The sequence below is a fragment of the Anomaloglossus baeobatrachus genome, chromosome 4, assembly GCF_048569485.1.
Source record: "Anomaloglossus baeobatrachus isolate aAnoBae1 chromosome 4, aAnoBae1.hap1, whole genome shotgun sequence".
NCBI classification, from domain to species: Eukaryota; Metazoa; Chordata; class Amphibia; order Anura; family Aromobatidae; genus Anomaloglossus; species Anomaloglossus baeobatrachus.
In genome coordinates, this window is record NC_134356.1 from 34,478,792 (window position 1) to 34,494,324 (window position 15,533).

The 15,533-nt window shown below is 49.4% G+C and overlaps 1 protein-coding gene across 1 annotated transcript in view; it reads right to left on the reverse strand.

Moving 5' to 3' along the window:
* EFCAB6 (EF-hand calcium binding domain 6) overlaps nucleotides 1–15,533 on the reverse strand; it is a 182,817-nt gene that overhangs the window by 119,166 nt on the left and 48,118 nt on the right. Inside the window, exons 8-9 of the mRNA XM_075343359.1 lie at nucleotides 10,502–10,629; nucleotides 2,686–2,834 (exon numbers count right to left, since the gene is read on the reverse strand). Of these exons, the coding sequence (XP_075199474.1) occupies nucleotides 2,686–2,834; nucleotides 10,502–10,629 (277 nt within the window). The remainder of the gene's footprint in view (nucleotides 1–2,685; nucleotides 2,835–10,501; nucleotides 10,630–15,533) is intronic.

Genomic DNA, 15,533 nt, shown 5'->3' on the forward strand with positions numbered 1-15,533 from the left:
CCATGCTATAATAGTTCTCCTATTATACTCAGAGAGGAGTATAATAGGAGGACTATAATAGGAGGAGTAGTCCTGGGGGGAGAGGAGTATAATGCCGGCTCCCTGCACATGTATACCGGGAGCCGGTGTACGCTGGTAACTATGATACACATCGGGTAACTAAGGGACCTTAGTTACCCGATGTGTATAATGGTTACCAGCGTTCACCGGCTCCGTCACGATCAGAGCATCGCAAGGTTATGTCTGGCGATGTGTGTGGAGTGCCGGGGCGAGCAGCCAATCCATGCGGAGGGTGGGGCCAGGCCGAGGTGAGCGACCAATCTGTGGGGGGGGCGGGGCCAGGCCGAGCCAGCGTCCAATCAGACGGTTGTCACCGTAAGGACACAATTTTGGAGCAAGACAGACAGAATAAGGCAATATATATATATATATATATATATATAATTGCCTTATTCTGTCTGTCTTGCTCCAAAATTGTGTCCTTACAGTGACAACCGTCGGATTGGCCGCTGGGCTCGGCCTGCCCCCGCCCCCCCCACACGGATTGGCCGCTGGGCTCGGCCTGGCCGCGCCCCCGCATGGATTGGCCGTTTGGCCAGGCCACGCCCCCGCACTCGGTGCCGCTAGGCCACACCCCCTCACGGGGTGCCGCTAGGCCACACCCCCTCACGGGGTGCCGCTAGGCCACGCCCCCTCACGGGGTGCCGCTAGGCCACGCCCCTCATGCGGTGTCGCTAGGCCACGCCCCTCACGCGGTGTCGCTAGGCCACGCCCCTCACACTATGCCGCTAGGCCACGCCCCATCATACTATGTAGCTAGGACACGCCCCTCACACTGTGCCGCTAGGCCACGCCCCCTGACACTATGGCGCTAGGCCACGCCCTCACACTATGGCGCTAGGCCACGCCCCCTCACACTATGCCGCTAGGCCACGCCCCCTCACACTATGCCGCTAGGCCACGCCCCCTCACTATGCCGCTAGGCCATGTCCCCTCATACTTTGCCGCTAGGCCATGCCCCCTCACACTGTGCCGCTAGGCGATGCCCCCTGACACTATGCTGCTAGGCCACGGCCCTCACACTATGCCGCTAGGCCACGCCTCCTCACACTATGCAGCTAGGACACGCCCCCTCATGATCCCGCTAGGTCACGCCCCCTCAGAGTATGCCGCTAGGCCACGCCCCTCAGACTATGCCACTAGGCCACGCCCCCCTCATTATGCCGCTAGGTCACGCCCCCTCACATTATGGTGCTCTGCCATGCCCCTCACACTATGGCGCTAGGTCACGCCCCCTCACACTATGCCGATAGGCCACGCCCCGCACTATGCCGCTAGGCCACGCCCCACTATCCCGCTAGGCCATGCCCCCACTATCCCGCTAGGCCACGCCCCCCGCACACGTTGGGCACCTGTACACCTCCCCCCAGGACAACTCCTCCTATTATACTCCTCCTATTATACTCCTCTCTGAGGGGTTTGCAGCATGGGGGATGGAGCACGATGGGGGGTGAAGCATGGGGGATGCAGCACGATGGGGGGTGCAGCATGGGGGGTGGACCATGATGGGGGGGTGGCCAGAATGGGGGGATGAAACACGATGGGGGGTTCGCAGCATGGGGGATGGAGCACGATGGGGGGTGCCCAGAATGGGAGGTTGAAACACGATGGGGGGTTCGCAGCATGGGGGATGGAGCACGATGGGGGGTGCCGCATGGGGGGATGGAGCACGATGGGGGGTGCGCAGCATGGGGGGATGGAGCACGATGGGGGGTGCAGCATGGGGGGATGGAGCACGATGGGGGGTGCGCAGCATGGGGGATGGAGCACGATGGGGGGTGCACACCTCCCCCCAAAACACACACACACACACACACACACACACCGCCACACACGCACCGCACAACACACCACACACACTGGGAACCACAAACACCCCCCTACAGACAATGCCGCGCACACACAACACACAAACACCGTGGCACACACAAATATACGCACATACCACGCAACACACACACACATTGCACAAAACATACCTCCCACCAAAACACACACACACACACACACACACACACACACACACACCCACCCCACACCCACACAAACCACGCAACACACACACACACACACAACACTGCAGACACACAGTGCTCCACAAACAACGCAACACACACAATGAAACACACATACAACACCGCTCCCACCCCCCCCCCCCCTTCACCCAGACAACACCCAGAACATGTACAGCCCCTACACAAACACTGGCAACTACAGACAACAACATCTATATAATACAAATAATACATTAACTACACAATAAATTCTAGAATACCCGATGCGTTAGAATCGGGCCACCATCTAGTGTATATATAAACACATACACACACCATGTAAAAAAAACATAGCTAAACCCTAAGGAAGGAGCTGGTTGCCTTATTTGACCTGTGCCATATACAACAGTTGCAAGAAATGACAAACATAAGAGATATAACAAAGAGCATCGAGAACTAAAAATAAACTGGAACAAACATTAAAATAAAAAAAAGAATATAATAAGAAGTAAAAAGTTTGTCCTTTTCATTCTTTGAATAAATTGGAATATTTTTCAGCAAATGGAGCCAGAGGTTAATTCATCTTGTATGACACTTCAAGACACTCTGGAGGAAACATCAGGGGTCTTACCTGCTCATTAACTCGCGAAATGTTCGGTTGGGTAGCGGGAAAATAAAGTTATTAATGATTGACTTGAAGGCATCCAGAGGAACGCATCCAGTGTGATCTACGTCAAACGATCTGAAGGCTTTCACCAGATCCGGGTGGGAGGAGGACATCTGTATGGGAAGACATTGTACAGCCTTTGTTCATAAAACGGGCTTCATTAATTTTTGATAAGATGGAAACTTTTTTTTTTTTTTATTTCTTTTTTTTTCCTCTTTTTTTTAATATTAGCGTATTTGTATTTAATGTCAGACGAGCGTCTTCAGATGTTTAATTGATAAGTTTTTACCGTTGCCTAAAAGCCGACTGTACTATACTAATTAGGCTCAAGTGACAAGTTTGATTCTTTTGGTATAATTACGACTTCTGAAAAGCTGAATGCAAAAATATTGGGACCGTTCGGTGCATTACGGCAGACTTTAAATACTACCTGCTGAGCTCAAAAGGAGACTCGAGCCTCTCGTATATATATTAGAAATATCTAAAGATGTAAAAGTAAATTTCCTATCTGGTAATGTATCTCTAAACTCACGCTGAGACGTTTGTCATATTTCAAAGATAGAAAATTGAGTTACATTTTATTTATTTTTTTGCTACGGAGTTTTTTTTATTCTTTTTTTTTTTTTAATCACTTTGCTCTTAAAAAAAATAAATAAATAAATAATAAAAATATTATTCATTTCGTCCTCCGCTAATATGGAGAACTCGCAGATGATTACGCCCGCCGCCATCTATATATATGGATTGTATATAAATATAGCGGCGCGGCCTTCAGCTGTATTTACGCTCGTTTTTCATCTGTCAGTTTATGCTAATTAAAATATTTATGGCGGTAATGTTATATTCCTGGACTGAGTAAGCGAAACACGAGGACAAATAAACAGATTTGGTTTATGAATATATTTACAGTAAAAAAAAAGAAAAAAAAAGTCATAAATAATTCTATGGAAATTTGTAAAAATTAATTACAATAAAAAAAAGAAATTAAATTTCCTATTTTTTATGTCACCTTTAAATATATTCTTAATTAGAAATGCAAATGAATGGCAGTGCCGTGGTGAGAAGGGGAAAGGGGATTAGATTCTCGGGAATCAAAGATGTGGGGGAACTTGGATAAAGCCACATCCATCCGTATATGTAACACGTACAGCCTGTGAGGCTCTAAGGTCGGGCTAGTAGACCTGAGATAAGTTTTGACTTTCTGGTCTCTATATTGACTGTGAAACATGGCCTTAAAGAGGACTTGTCACCAGGGAAGAAGTGTCCAGTTTTTGGTCTTCTTTTTCTTCCCTTGTGTATCCTGTTTTGTTTTTTTTTAATCTGCCTCATGATTCTAGACATTTGGCTCCTCAGGGGCGTGACATTATGCTGCTTTGCATATCTACACTGGGAACACTTCTTGATCATGCACACTGAGCCGAAATCCAGCGTCAGGCACGGTGGCAGAAGAGAGGTGAGATCAACCATGCCTCTAACACTGCACATTCATTAGCATATTAGCGCATGCTAATGGAACCGACTAGCCAAGGGAACTAATGCCCTTTTGACTAGTGCTTGACCTCATTAGCATATCATATGAGATGATCTTTAGGAGTGGTTTTTCCAAAGATTTCTCTATCTATGCTACTATAGGCTGGAACTGCTAGGCAGGAATTAGCAATAGACATCCAGAACCACTCTTGGTTCTGGGTGGACACAGGACCTGACAGGCTCCCTTGAACAAAAATGAGAGGGGAGTACTCACTTTTGTGACATACTGTACAAAATTATAATATATATATATTATATTTATATATCTCTAATATATAAAGCTGTGTGTGTGTGTGTGTGTGTGTGTGTGTGTGTGTATGTCCGGGATTGGCATCCGCACCATCGCAGCTACAGCCACAAAATTTTGCACATTCACACTTCTGGACCCCGAGAGCGTCATAGGCTATGTTTTGAGGAGAAATTTTAACCCCGCACTTTACAGTTATTAAAAAAAAAACTGCCTCCATTAAAGCGAATGGAGCTGGGAGCCACAGTGCAGCCAGAACTTCAGAAGAATGCGCAGCCACGCCCTTATATGGAATGTTGGCGTGTCACAATGCAGCCAGGGAAAGAGGCAGACACAAAGAGACAGACACAGACAAAGAGACAGACTGACAGGGAAAGAGACAGACAGGGAAAGAGACAGACAGGGAAAGAGAGAGACAGGTTAAGAGACAGACAGACAACAAAGAGACAGAGACAGACACAGGGAAACACACACACACACACACACACACACACACACACATACATACATACATATATATATATAATTACACATACACACACACACACACACACACACACACACACACATACATATATATGCAATATCGGTGGAGGGGTCGCATACACCTGCTGTTTGATGTGACCTCACAGAAAGAAGTCCAATGGGGTTAGGTCAGGTGAGCGTGGAGGCCACTCCACGCAGCCACCATACCACCATACCCAATGACTTGTAGAAAGGTCTCCATGAGGTATCGCTTCATGCCCACAGCCTTGGGAGTTTTACAGGTTCTAATCATAGCATTTCTGTATGCAAGGCGCCGATTCGTATTGAATTGATGATGCCCTGCAACTTTGTAATTCACTTTTTTTCTCTTTCTCGTTCCGTTTTCGAGATAAAAATGCTAACTCCGTTGGTTTCCACCAGGTGGCGCAATAGGTGGTTTCATTGTGTAGCGCATGGATACTTTACTATACCTAGACACCACTTCTATGCCTATAGCTGCCGCCGTTCTCAAGTTAATGGCGGTGGACAGGATATGGGTGGACACACTGTATATAAGATTATCTCAGCACAGGGACATTTTTTTTTAAAAACACATCCAATTGTGGAATGTATTATTTTTACAAGTACTATTGAATAAAATCAACTTTGAAATGAACTTTGCTAGTGAGAAAACCCCTTTAAGGCCCATTTCCAACCTTTTTATTACCCGCTGAACCCACTTCATACTTGCAGTGCACACGTCAACCAAACACCTACGGCAGATGTCACCAAACGAAATCTGTGCCGAGTGATCCACCTTGGCGCAAGATGCCCGGTATTTCCCGGGTCTAGTGTCTGCTGATGCCGACCCTCCTACAAAACACTATATGTGCCATCTTTCCCCAGCAGAAGCAATGCTGTAATATGCCATGGAATCTGTAATAAGAGAAACCTCCACGTGCCCCGGTATAAATCCAGAAGCACATGGTGGTACAATATGGGTCTATAGTACGTGTGTGAGCCCCTGAGGGCCCTCGCAGTCTGTGCTGAATCCATAATAAGGATTTTATCCCTAATTTTTTATCATATTGGTTCAATGAAAAAGAAAAAAAAAGAAAAAAAAGATAACGGGTAAAACCGTGACACAATGAAAAATTAAATCCCGGTGCTGCAGCATCTGCCTGTCATGTAATTGTAAAACTTGCCTTACAGCCACACATACATGGCTATTTTTTTTCCTCTGTCGGCTGTTTACTTAAGCAACGACAGATGGTTTTTGGATTGGAAATTAACTTGCCTTTAATTGAACGCACATTTGCTTCCTAGAATACGTCTCCTCCACTGTCTGCGAGATGCCATATATACGTGAATAAATGTGATATTTTGGGGAGTCAAAAATAGGCACAAGCAAATCATGAAGTTTTCTGTCTCCATTGCCCGGGACCAAAGTAACAACCAAGGCGGTCGTTCTTCTGCATGAGACCAACCATATTGTTTAGCAATCTGTTACTATCTTGTGATATCTGCCGTCCTCACACAAGAGATGACTTAACCTATGGTTTTTTTTTCTTAGTTTGTCCTGTGGTTATAATTTGTTGGATCTCATGTTGTGGCTCGTTCACCCCATAGCTACTTCTTCTACATACTGTCCATCGGATTAGGCTTAAAAGCAGTCATCTGCGGAAGAGTTATCAAAGAGATGGGCTGTTGCCTATAGCAACCAGTTTGGAATGTAAATTTGAATTTGAATTCATGCTGCGAGCAACTGCCGCACATTCCGAAAAATACTCAACTGACGACCGGGAGGAAAAATGTATTTGTCTGGACTTCAGCGGATTTTACACATGACAAAGTCTTGTTTGTCACCGATAATATCCTTAAGATTTAGTCTCAATAACAATATTATCCCTGGTGTCTAGTGGGACCAAATAGTATGCCTGTTTTCCTGAGATTTAACCTGAACATACAGGGTCTCTATGATGCTATAGTTATTCTATCACTAACTATATAGAAATATATACCGTACATCAGTGCTTTTTTGCGGTGGTACGCGCCGGTACGGTGTACCAGAAAATCTGAAGAGCGCCTCTGGCTCTGTCCACATGGCTAATTTGTAAACTATACAAAGTAGCCACGTGGAGCGGAGGCACAAGCCAGAGGCGTCTCCAGGGGGCGCTGTCGGGCTGCCTGATGCGGCGGTGTGGAAGTCTGCCGGGTGGGAGCCGCTATTCTCTGAGCGCAGATGTCACGCTGATAGCCGCACTCCTAGAAAGTGCAGCGCGCGGCTCCCACTGCTCAATTGTCCTAGTATCTGTCAGACGCGAGGACAATTGAAGCGGGATGGAGCACGATGGGGAGTGCGCAGCATGGGGATGGAGCACGATGGGGAGTGCGCAGCATGGGGGATGGAGCACGATGGGGAGTGCGCAGCATGGGGGATGGAGCATGATGGGGAGTGCGCAGCATGGGGGATGGAGCATGATGGGGAGTGCGCAGCATGGGGGATGGAGCACGATGGGGGATGGAGCACGATGGGGGGTGCGCAGCATGGGGGATGGAGCACGATGGGGAGTGCGCAGCATGGGGGATGGAGCATGATGGGGAGTGCGCAGAATGGGGGATGGAGCATGATGGGGAGTGCGCAGCATGGGGGATGGAGCACGATGGGGGATGGAGCACGATGGGGGGTGCGCAGCATGGGGAATGGAGCACGATGGGAGGTGCACAGCATGGGGGATGGAGCACGATGGGGGGTGCGCAGCATGGGGGATGGAGCACGATGAGGATGCGCAGCATGGGGGATGGAGCACGATGGGGAGTGCGCAGCATGGGGGATGGAGCACAATGGGGGTGCGCAGCATGGGGGATGGAGCACAATGGGGGTGCGCAGCATGGGGGATGGAGCACGATGGGGGTGCGCAGCATGGGGGATGGAGCACGATGGGGGTGCACACCTCCCCCCCAAAACACACACAGCGCCACACGCGCACCGCACAACACACCACACACACTGGGAACCACAAACACCGCCCTACACAGACACCCCCACACACGCAGACAACGCCGCACACACACACAACACCCAACACACAAACACCGCGGCATACACAAATATATGCACATACCGCGCAACACACACACACTGCACAAAACATACCTCCCCCAAAACACACACGCACTCCACACCTACACAAGCAGCGCAACACACACAACACCACACACACAGAACGCTGTAAACACACAGCGCTCCACAAACAACACAACACACACAACGCAACACACATACAACACCGCTCTCACACCCCCCCACACCCAGACAACACCCAGAACATTTACAGCGCCCTACACAAACACTTGGTAACTACACACAACAACATCGATATATATAACAAAAAACATACATTAACTACACAATAAATTCTAGAATACCCGATGCGTTAGAATCGGGCCACCTTCTAGTATCTATATATTGTATATAGACACACACACATATACCTATAAAGAGAAAAATCAGAAAAACTGAAAATTTGGAAGTGGTGTCTTAATTTTTGCCAGAGCTGCGTGTGTGTATACATTTTATACATTTGTATTATATATATATATATATATATATATATATATATATATATATATATATATATATATATATATATATATATATTAGTAGTATATATAATTATATATATTATATATATGTATGTGTGTATATATAATGTATATATAATATATATATTATATATATATTATATTATATATTATATATACATTATATATATACACACACACACACACACACACACACACACACACACACACACACACACACACACACTAGCTGTACTACCCGGCTTCGCCCGGGTTAATAACTGCTGTTAACAAAATAGAATGTATTAACAAAAATGTAAAAATGTATTCTGCACAAAAAAACCCCACAAAACAAATACATAGAAATGTAATTATTAAAAGGCAAAAACTAAGCTAATAGAAGCATTTCACAATATATATTTCAACATCACAGATATTCCACACAGATTTAACTAAATTGGACGAGTAATGTGCACCGTCTGTCTCTTTCCAGATCTGTCTCTTTCCCAGGTCTGTCTCTTTCCCAGGTCTGTCTCACCATCTCTTTCTCTATGTCTTTTCCTGTCTGTCTCTTTCCCTGTCTGCCTGTCTTTGTCTGTCTCTATTTCTCTGTCTCTTTCCTTGTTTGTTTTTATCAAGGTCTGTGCCTTTCCCCATCTATCTTTGTCTGTCTCTCTGGCTGTCTCCTCCTTCCCTGTCTGCCTGTCTCTGTCCCACATACACACACACACACACACACACACACACACACACACGGGATAGTAACTGTCTCTCTATTTCTCTCCCATTCTCTGTTTGTCTCCCCCTCTGTAAATATCTCTGTCTCGCTCTCTCTTTGTCTGTCTCTTTCCCTGTCTGTCTCTGTCTGTCTCAATCTCTTTCCCTGTCTGTCTCTGACTGTCTCTGTCTGTCTCAATCTCTTTCCCTGTCTGTCTCTTTCCCTGTCTCTCTCTGACTGTCTCTGTCTGTCTCAATCTCTTTCCCTGTCTGTCTCTTTCCCTGTCTGTCTCTTTCCCTCTTTTCTTGTCTCTTTCCCTGTCTGTCTCTTTCCCTCTCTTTCCCTGTCTGTCTCTTTCCCTCACTCTTTCCCTGTGTCTGTCTCTTTCCCTCACTCTTTCCCTGTGTCTGTCTCTTTCCCTCACTCTTTCCCTGTCTGTCTTTCTTTGTCTGTCTGTCTCTTTCCCTGTCTCTGTCACTTTCCCTGTCTGTCTCTATCCCTCTCTTTCCCTGTCTGTCTCTATCCCTCTCTTTCCCTGTCTGTCTCTGACTGTCTGTCTGTCTCAATCTCTTTCCCTGTGTCTGTCTCTTTCCCTGTGTCTGTCTCTTTCCCTGTGTCTGTCTCTTTCCCTGTGTCTGTCTCTTTCCCTCTCTCTTTCCCTGTGTCTGTCTCTTTCCCTCACTCTCTTTCCCTCTCTTTCCCTGTCTCTTTCCCTGTCTCTTTCCCTCTCTTTCCCTGTCTCTTTCCCTGTCAGTCTGTCTCTTTGTCTGTGTCTGTCTCTTTGTGTCTGTCTCTTACCCTATGTCTGTTTCTTACCCTGTCTGTGGCTGTCTCTTTCCCTGTCTGTGGCTGTCTCTTTCCCTGGCTGCATTGTGACACGCCAACATTCTATATAAGGGTGTGGCTGCGCATTCTTCTGAAGTTCTAGCTGCACTGTGGCTCCCAGCTCCATTCGCTTTAATGGACGCAGGGTTTTTGGTGAATAACTGTAAAGCACGGGGTTAAAATTTCCCCTCAAAACATAGCTTATGACGCTCTCGGGGTCCAGAAGTGTGAGTGTGCAAAATTTTGTGGCTGTAGCTGCGACGGTGCGGATGCCAATCCCAGACACACACATACACACATTCAGCTTTATATATTAGAAGATGTATATACGCTGTATATATATATTGCAAGCTTCAGTGAGGAACGCTGCGGCCTTTGTATCGAACGATAACCGATCCTTTTTAAGTTACCTTTTTCCTGAAAATCCCTTCGAGGTCCTCCAATGTACAGTCCTCAGTGTTGAACCCTTTGGCTACAGAAGGCGATCTCCATCTTTTCTGCTTTTCCCGCTGCAGTTTGGTCATCTCCCAGTTCAATGCTGATAGAAAACATTGAAAGTTATTAAAAAAAAAAAAATAGCTTTCAGTGGGTATTCTCAAAAGTTGGATCCCCGCTGAGCCTGTGATAATGGTGTATCATAGTGATCATTTGGGAACACCCCTTAAAATAAGGCAAGAGAAGTACCAACTACAGTCCACATGTTAAAGTGTACCCATTAGAGGTGAAACCGTTATAACTACTCCTATTAAAGGGTTATTCCCATCTTCATAGATAGATATTGTGTCGGATAGAGCTTATAAAATCAAGCAGGTTTGCAATTTACTGCTTTTAAATATTTGCAGCCGTTTTTGAGATATTAACACTTTTCTTTTGTTTATAGCTTGTTGCCTAGGAGACCGACCACCGCAGCTATTTAGCTTGCAAGCAGTGCTCTAAATCTGAAGGAGGCTGAGAGGTGATAGGCTGTTCCAGCAAATCCGTCCGGCTTCAAAACGGTGCTTATAAGTTAACTAGAAGGTGGCCCGATTCTACGCATCGGGTATTCTAGAATTTACGTATTGTGTAGTTCATGTATGATTTTTGTTATGTATATATATATATATATATATATATATATATATATATATATATATATATATATATATATATATATATATATATATATAGATAGATATAGATGTTGTTGTGTGTAGTTACCAAGTGTTTGTGTAGGGGTTGTACATGTTCTGGGTGTTGTCTGGGTGTGGCGGGGGGTGAGCGCGGTGTTGTTTGTGTGTTGCGTTGTTTGTGGAGCGCTGTGTGTCTGTAGCGTTGTGTGTGTGTGTTGCGCGGTTTGTGTGTGTGTGGTGTGTTTTGGGGAGAGGTATGTTTTGTGCAATGTGTGTGTTGTGCGGTATGTGCGTATATTTGTGTGTGCAGCGTTGTCTGTGTGTGGGTGTCTGTGTAGGGCAGTTGTTTGTGGTTCCCAGTGTGTGTGTGTGTGTGTGGTGTGTTGTGCAGTGCGCGCGAGCGTGTGTGTGTGTGTGTGTGTGTTGGGGGGAGGTGTGCACTCCCCATCGTGCTCCATCCCCTATGCTGCGCACCCCCCATCGTACTACATCTCCCATCCTGCGCACTCCCAAACGTGCTCCATCCGCCATGCTGCGCACTCCCAAACGTGCTCCATCCGCCATGCTGCGCACTCCCAAACGTGCTCCATCCGCCATGCTGCGCACTCCCCATCGTGCTCCATCCCCCATGCAGCGCACTCCCCATCGTGCTCTATCCCCTATGCTGCGCACCCCCCATCGTGCTCCATCTCCCATGCTGCGCACTCCCAAACGTGCTCCATCCGCCATGCTGCGCACTCCCAAACGTGCTCCATCCGCCATGCTGCGCACTCCCAAACGTGCTCCATCCGCCATACTCCGCACTCCCCATCGTGCTGCATCCCCCATGCTGCGCACTCCCAAACGTGCTCCATCCGCCATGCTGCGCACTCCCAAACATGCTCCATCCGCTATGCTGCGCACTCCCAAACGTGCTCCATCCGCCATGCTGCGCACTCCCCATCGTGCTCCATCCCCTATGCTGCGCACTCCCAAACGTGCTCCATCCGCCATGCTACGCACTCCCCATCGTGCTCCATCTCCCATGCTGCAAACTCCCAAACGTGCTCCATCCGCCATGCTGCGCACTCCCAAACGTGCTCCATCCAAACGTGCTCCATCCGCCATGCTGCGCACTCCCAAACGTGCTCCATCCGCCATGCTGCGCACTCCCAAACGTGCTCCATCCGCCATGCTGCGCACTCCCAAACGTGCTCCATCCGCCATGCTGCGCCAGCATCAGCCTCTCTACCCGCAGCATCAGCCTCTCTGTCCCCAGCATCAGCCTCTCTGTCCCCAGCATCAGCCTCTCTGTCCCCAGCATCAGCCTCTCTGTCCCCAGCATCAGCCTCTCTCCTCCCAGCATCAGCCTCTCTCCTCCCAGCATCAGCCTCTCTGTCCCCAGCATCAGCCTCTCTGTCCCCAGCATCAGCCTCTCTCCTCCCAGCATCAGCCTCTCTGTCCCCAGCATCAGCCTCTCTGTCCCCAGCATCAGCCTCTCTCCTCCCAGCATCAGCCTCTCTGTCCCCAGCATCAGCCTCTCTGTCCCCAGCATCAGCCTCTCTCTTCCCAGCATCAGCCTCTCTGTCCCCAGCATCAGCCTCTCTGTCCCCAGCATCAGCCTCTCTGTCCCCAGCCTCTCTGTCCCCAGCATCAGCCTCTCTGTCCCCAGCATCAGCCTCTCTGTCCCCAGCATCAGCCTCTCTGTCCCCAGCATCAGCCTCTCTGTCCCCAGCATCAGCCTCTCTGTCCCCCGCATCAGCCTCTCTGTCCCCAGCATCAGCCTCTCTGTCCCCAGCATCAGCCTCTCTGTCCCCAGCATCAGCCTCTCTGTCCCCAGCATCAGCCTCTCTGTCCCCAGCATCAGCCTCTCTGTCCCCAGCATCAGCCTCTCTCATCCCAGCATCAGCCTCTCTCATCCCAGCATCAGCCTCTCTCATCCCAGCATCAGCCTCTCTGTCCCCAGCATCAGCCTCTCCATCCCAGCCTTCCCAAGGATCAGCCTCTCTCCTCCCAGCCTCCTCCAGCATGCCATGCTCCTCTGCCGACACTCACACACCCGATCGCATACACTCACGCACACACACATTGACGATATTGCACATACGCGCTCATACTCACAACATCCGGAGATACCACATGCTTCTGGCCATGTGATCCTCCGGCAGGTCCTGGAAGGTCACAACAGCACAGTATCGAGGCCGAGAAGCAAGCGATATCGCCGGATGCTGTGAGTGTGTGGATGCGATGTGATGTATGTGTGATGTATGTGTGAGGTGTGTGTGAGAGTGAGTGTGAGCCGGTGTACACTGTTAACTATGATACACATCGGGTAACCAAGGGACCTTAGTTACCGATGTGTATAATGGTTAACAGCGTTCACGGGCTCCGTGAAGATCCCAGCATCGCAAGGTTATGTCTGGCGCTGCTGGGATCGTGACGGAGCCGGTGTTGAAGCAAGCGATATCCCAGGATGTTGTGAGTGTGTGGATGTGATGTGTGAGGTGTGTGTGAGAGTGAGTGTGATCTGATGTGTGTGTGTGTACTCACCTGGGAGTCGGAGCTACGTGTCAGTTGGGCAAGAGCGAGCGTGCATTGCGTGAGGGGGGCGGGGCCTGCAGAGAGCCGGGGCGAGAGGCCAATCCGTGTGGGGGGGCGGGGCCATGGCGAGCCCAGCGGCCAATCAGCTTTGTGTCACCGTAAGGACACAATTTTGGAGCATGACAGACAGACAGACAGACAGACAGATAGACAGACAGAATAAGGCAATTATATATATATATATAGACTAGAAGGTGGCCCGATTCTACGCATCGGGTATTCTAGAATTTACGTATTGTGTAGTTCATGTATGATTTTTGTTATATATATATATATATATATATATATATATATAGATGTTGTGTGTAGTTACCAAGTGTTTGTTTAGGGCGCTGTACATGTTCTGGGTGTTGTCTGGGTGTGGCGGGGGGTGAGAGCGGTGTTGTTTGTGTGTTGCGTTGTTTGTGGAGCGCTGTGTGTCTGTAGCGTTGTGTGTGTAGCGTTGTGTGTGTGTGTTGCGCGGTTTGTGTGTGTGTGGTGTGTTTTGGGGGGAGGTATGTTTTGTGCAATGTGTGTGTTGTGCGGTATGTGCGTATATTTGTGTGTGCAGCGTTGTCTGTGTGTGTGGGTGTCTGTGTAGGGCAGTTGTTTGTGGTTCCCTGTGTGTGTGTGTGGTGTGTTGTGCAGTGCGCGCGTGTGTGTGTTGGGGGGAGGTGTGCACTTCCCATCGTGCTCCATCCCCCATGCAGCGCACTCCCCATCGTGCTCCATCCCCTATGCTGCGCACCCCACATCGTGCTCCATCTCCTATCCTGCGCACTCGTAAACGTGCTCCATCCGCCATGCAGCGCACTCCCCATCGTGCTCCATCCCCCATGCTGCGCACTCCCAAACATGCTCCATCCGCCATGCTGCGCACTCCCCATCGTGCTCCATCCCCCATGCTGCGCACTCCCAAACGTGCTCCATCCGCCATGCTGCGCACTCCCCATCGTGCTCCATCTCCCATGCTGCGCACTCCCAAACGTGCTCCATCCGCCATGCTGCGCACTCCCAAACGTGCTCCATCCGCCATGCTGCGCACTCCGAAACGTGCTCCATCCGCCATGCTGCGCACTCCCAAACGTGCTCCATCCGCCATGCTGCGCCAGCATCAGCCTCTCTACCCGCAGCATCAGCCTCTCTACCCGCAGCATCAGCCTCTCTCCTCCCAGCATCAGCCTCTCTATCCCCAGCATCAACCTCTCTGTCCCCAGCATCAGCCTCTCTGTCCCAAGCATCAGCCTCTCTGTCCCAAGCATCAGCCTCTCTGTCCCAAGCATCAGCCTCTCTGTCCCAAGCATCAGCCTCTCTGTCCCAAGCATCAGCCTCTCTGTCCCAAGCATCAGCCTCTCTGTCCCAAGCATCAGCCTCTCTGTCCCCAGCATCAGCCTCTCTGTCCCCAGCATCAGCCTCTCTGTCCCCAGCATCAGCCTCTCTGTCCCCAGCATCAGCCTCCCTGTCCCCAGCATCAGCCTCCCTGTCCCCAGCATCAGCCTCCCTGTCCCCAGCATCAGCCTCCCTGTCCCCAGCATCAGCCTCCCTGTCCCCAGCATCAGCCTCCCTGTCCCCAGCATCAGCCTCCCTGTCCCCAGCATCAGCCTCCCTGTCCCCAGCATCAGCCTCCCTGTCCCCAGCATCAGCCTCTCTGTCCCCAGCATCAGCCTCTCTGTCCCCCGCATCAGCCTCTCTGTCCCCCGCATCAGCCTCTCTGTCCCCAGCATCAGCCTCTCTGTCCCCAGCATCAGCCTCTCTGTCCCCAGCATCAGCCTCT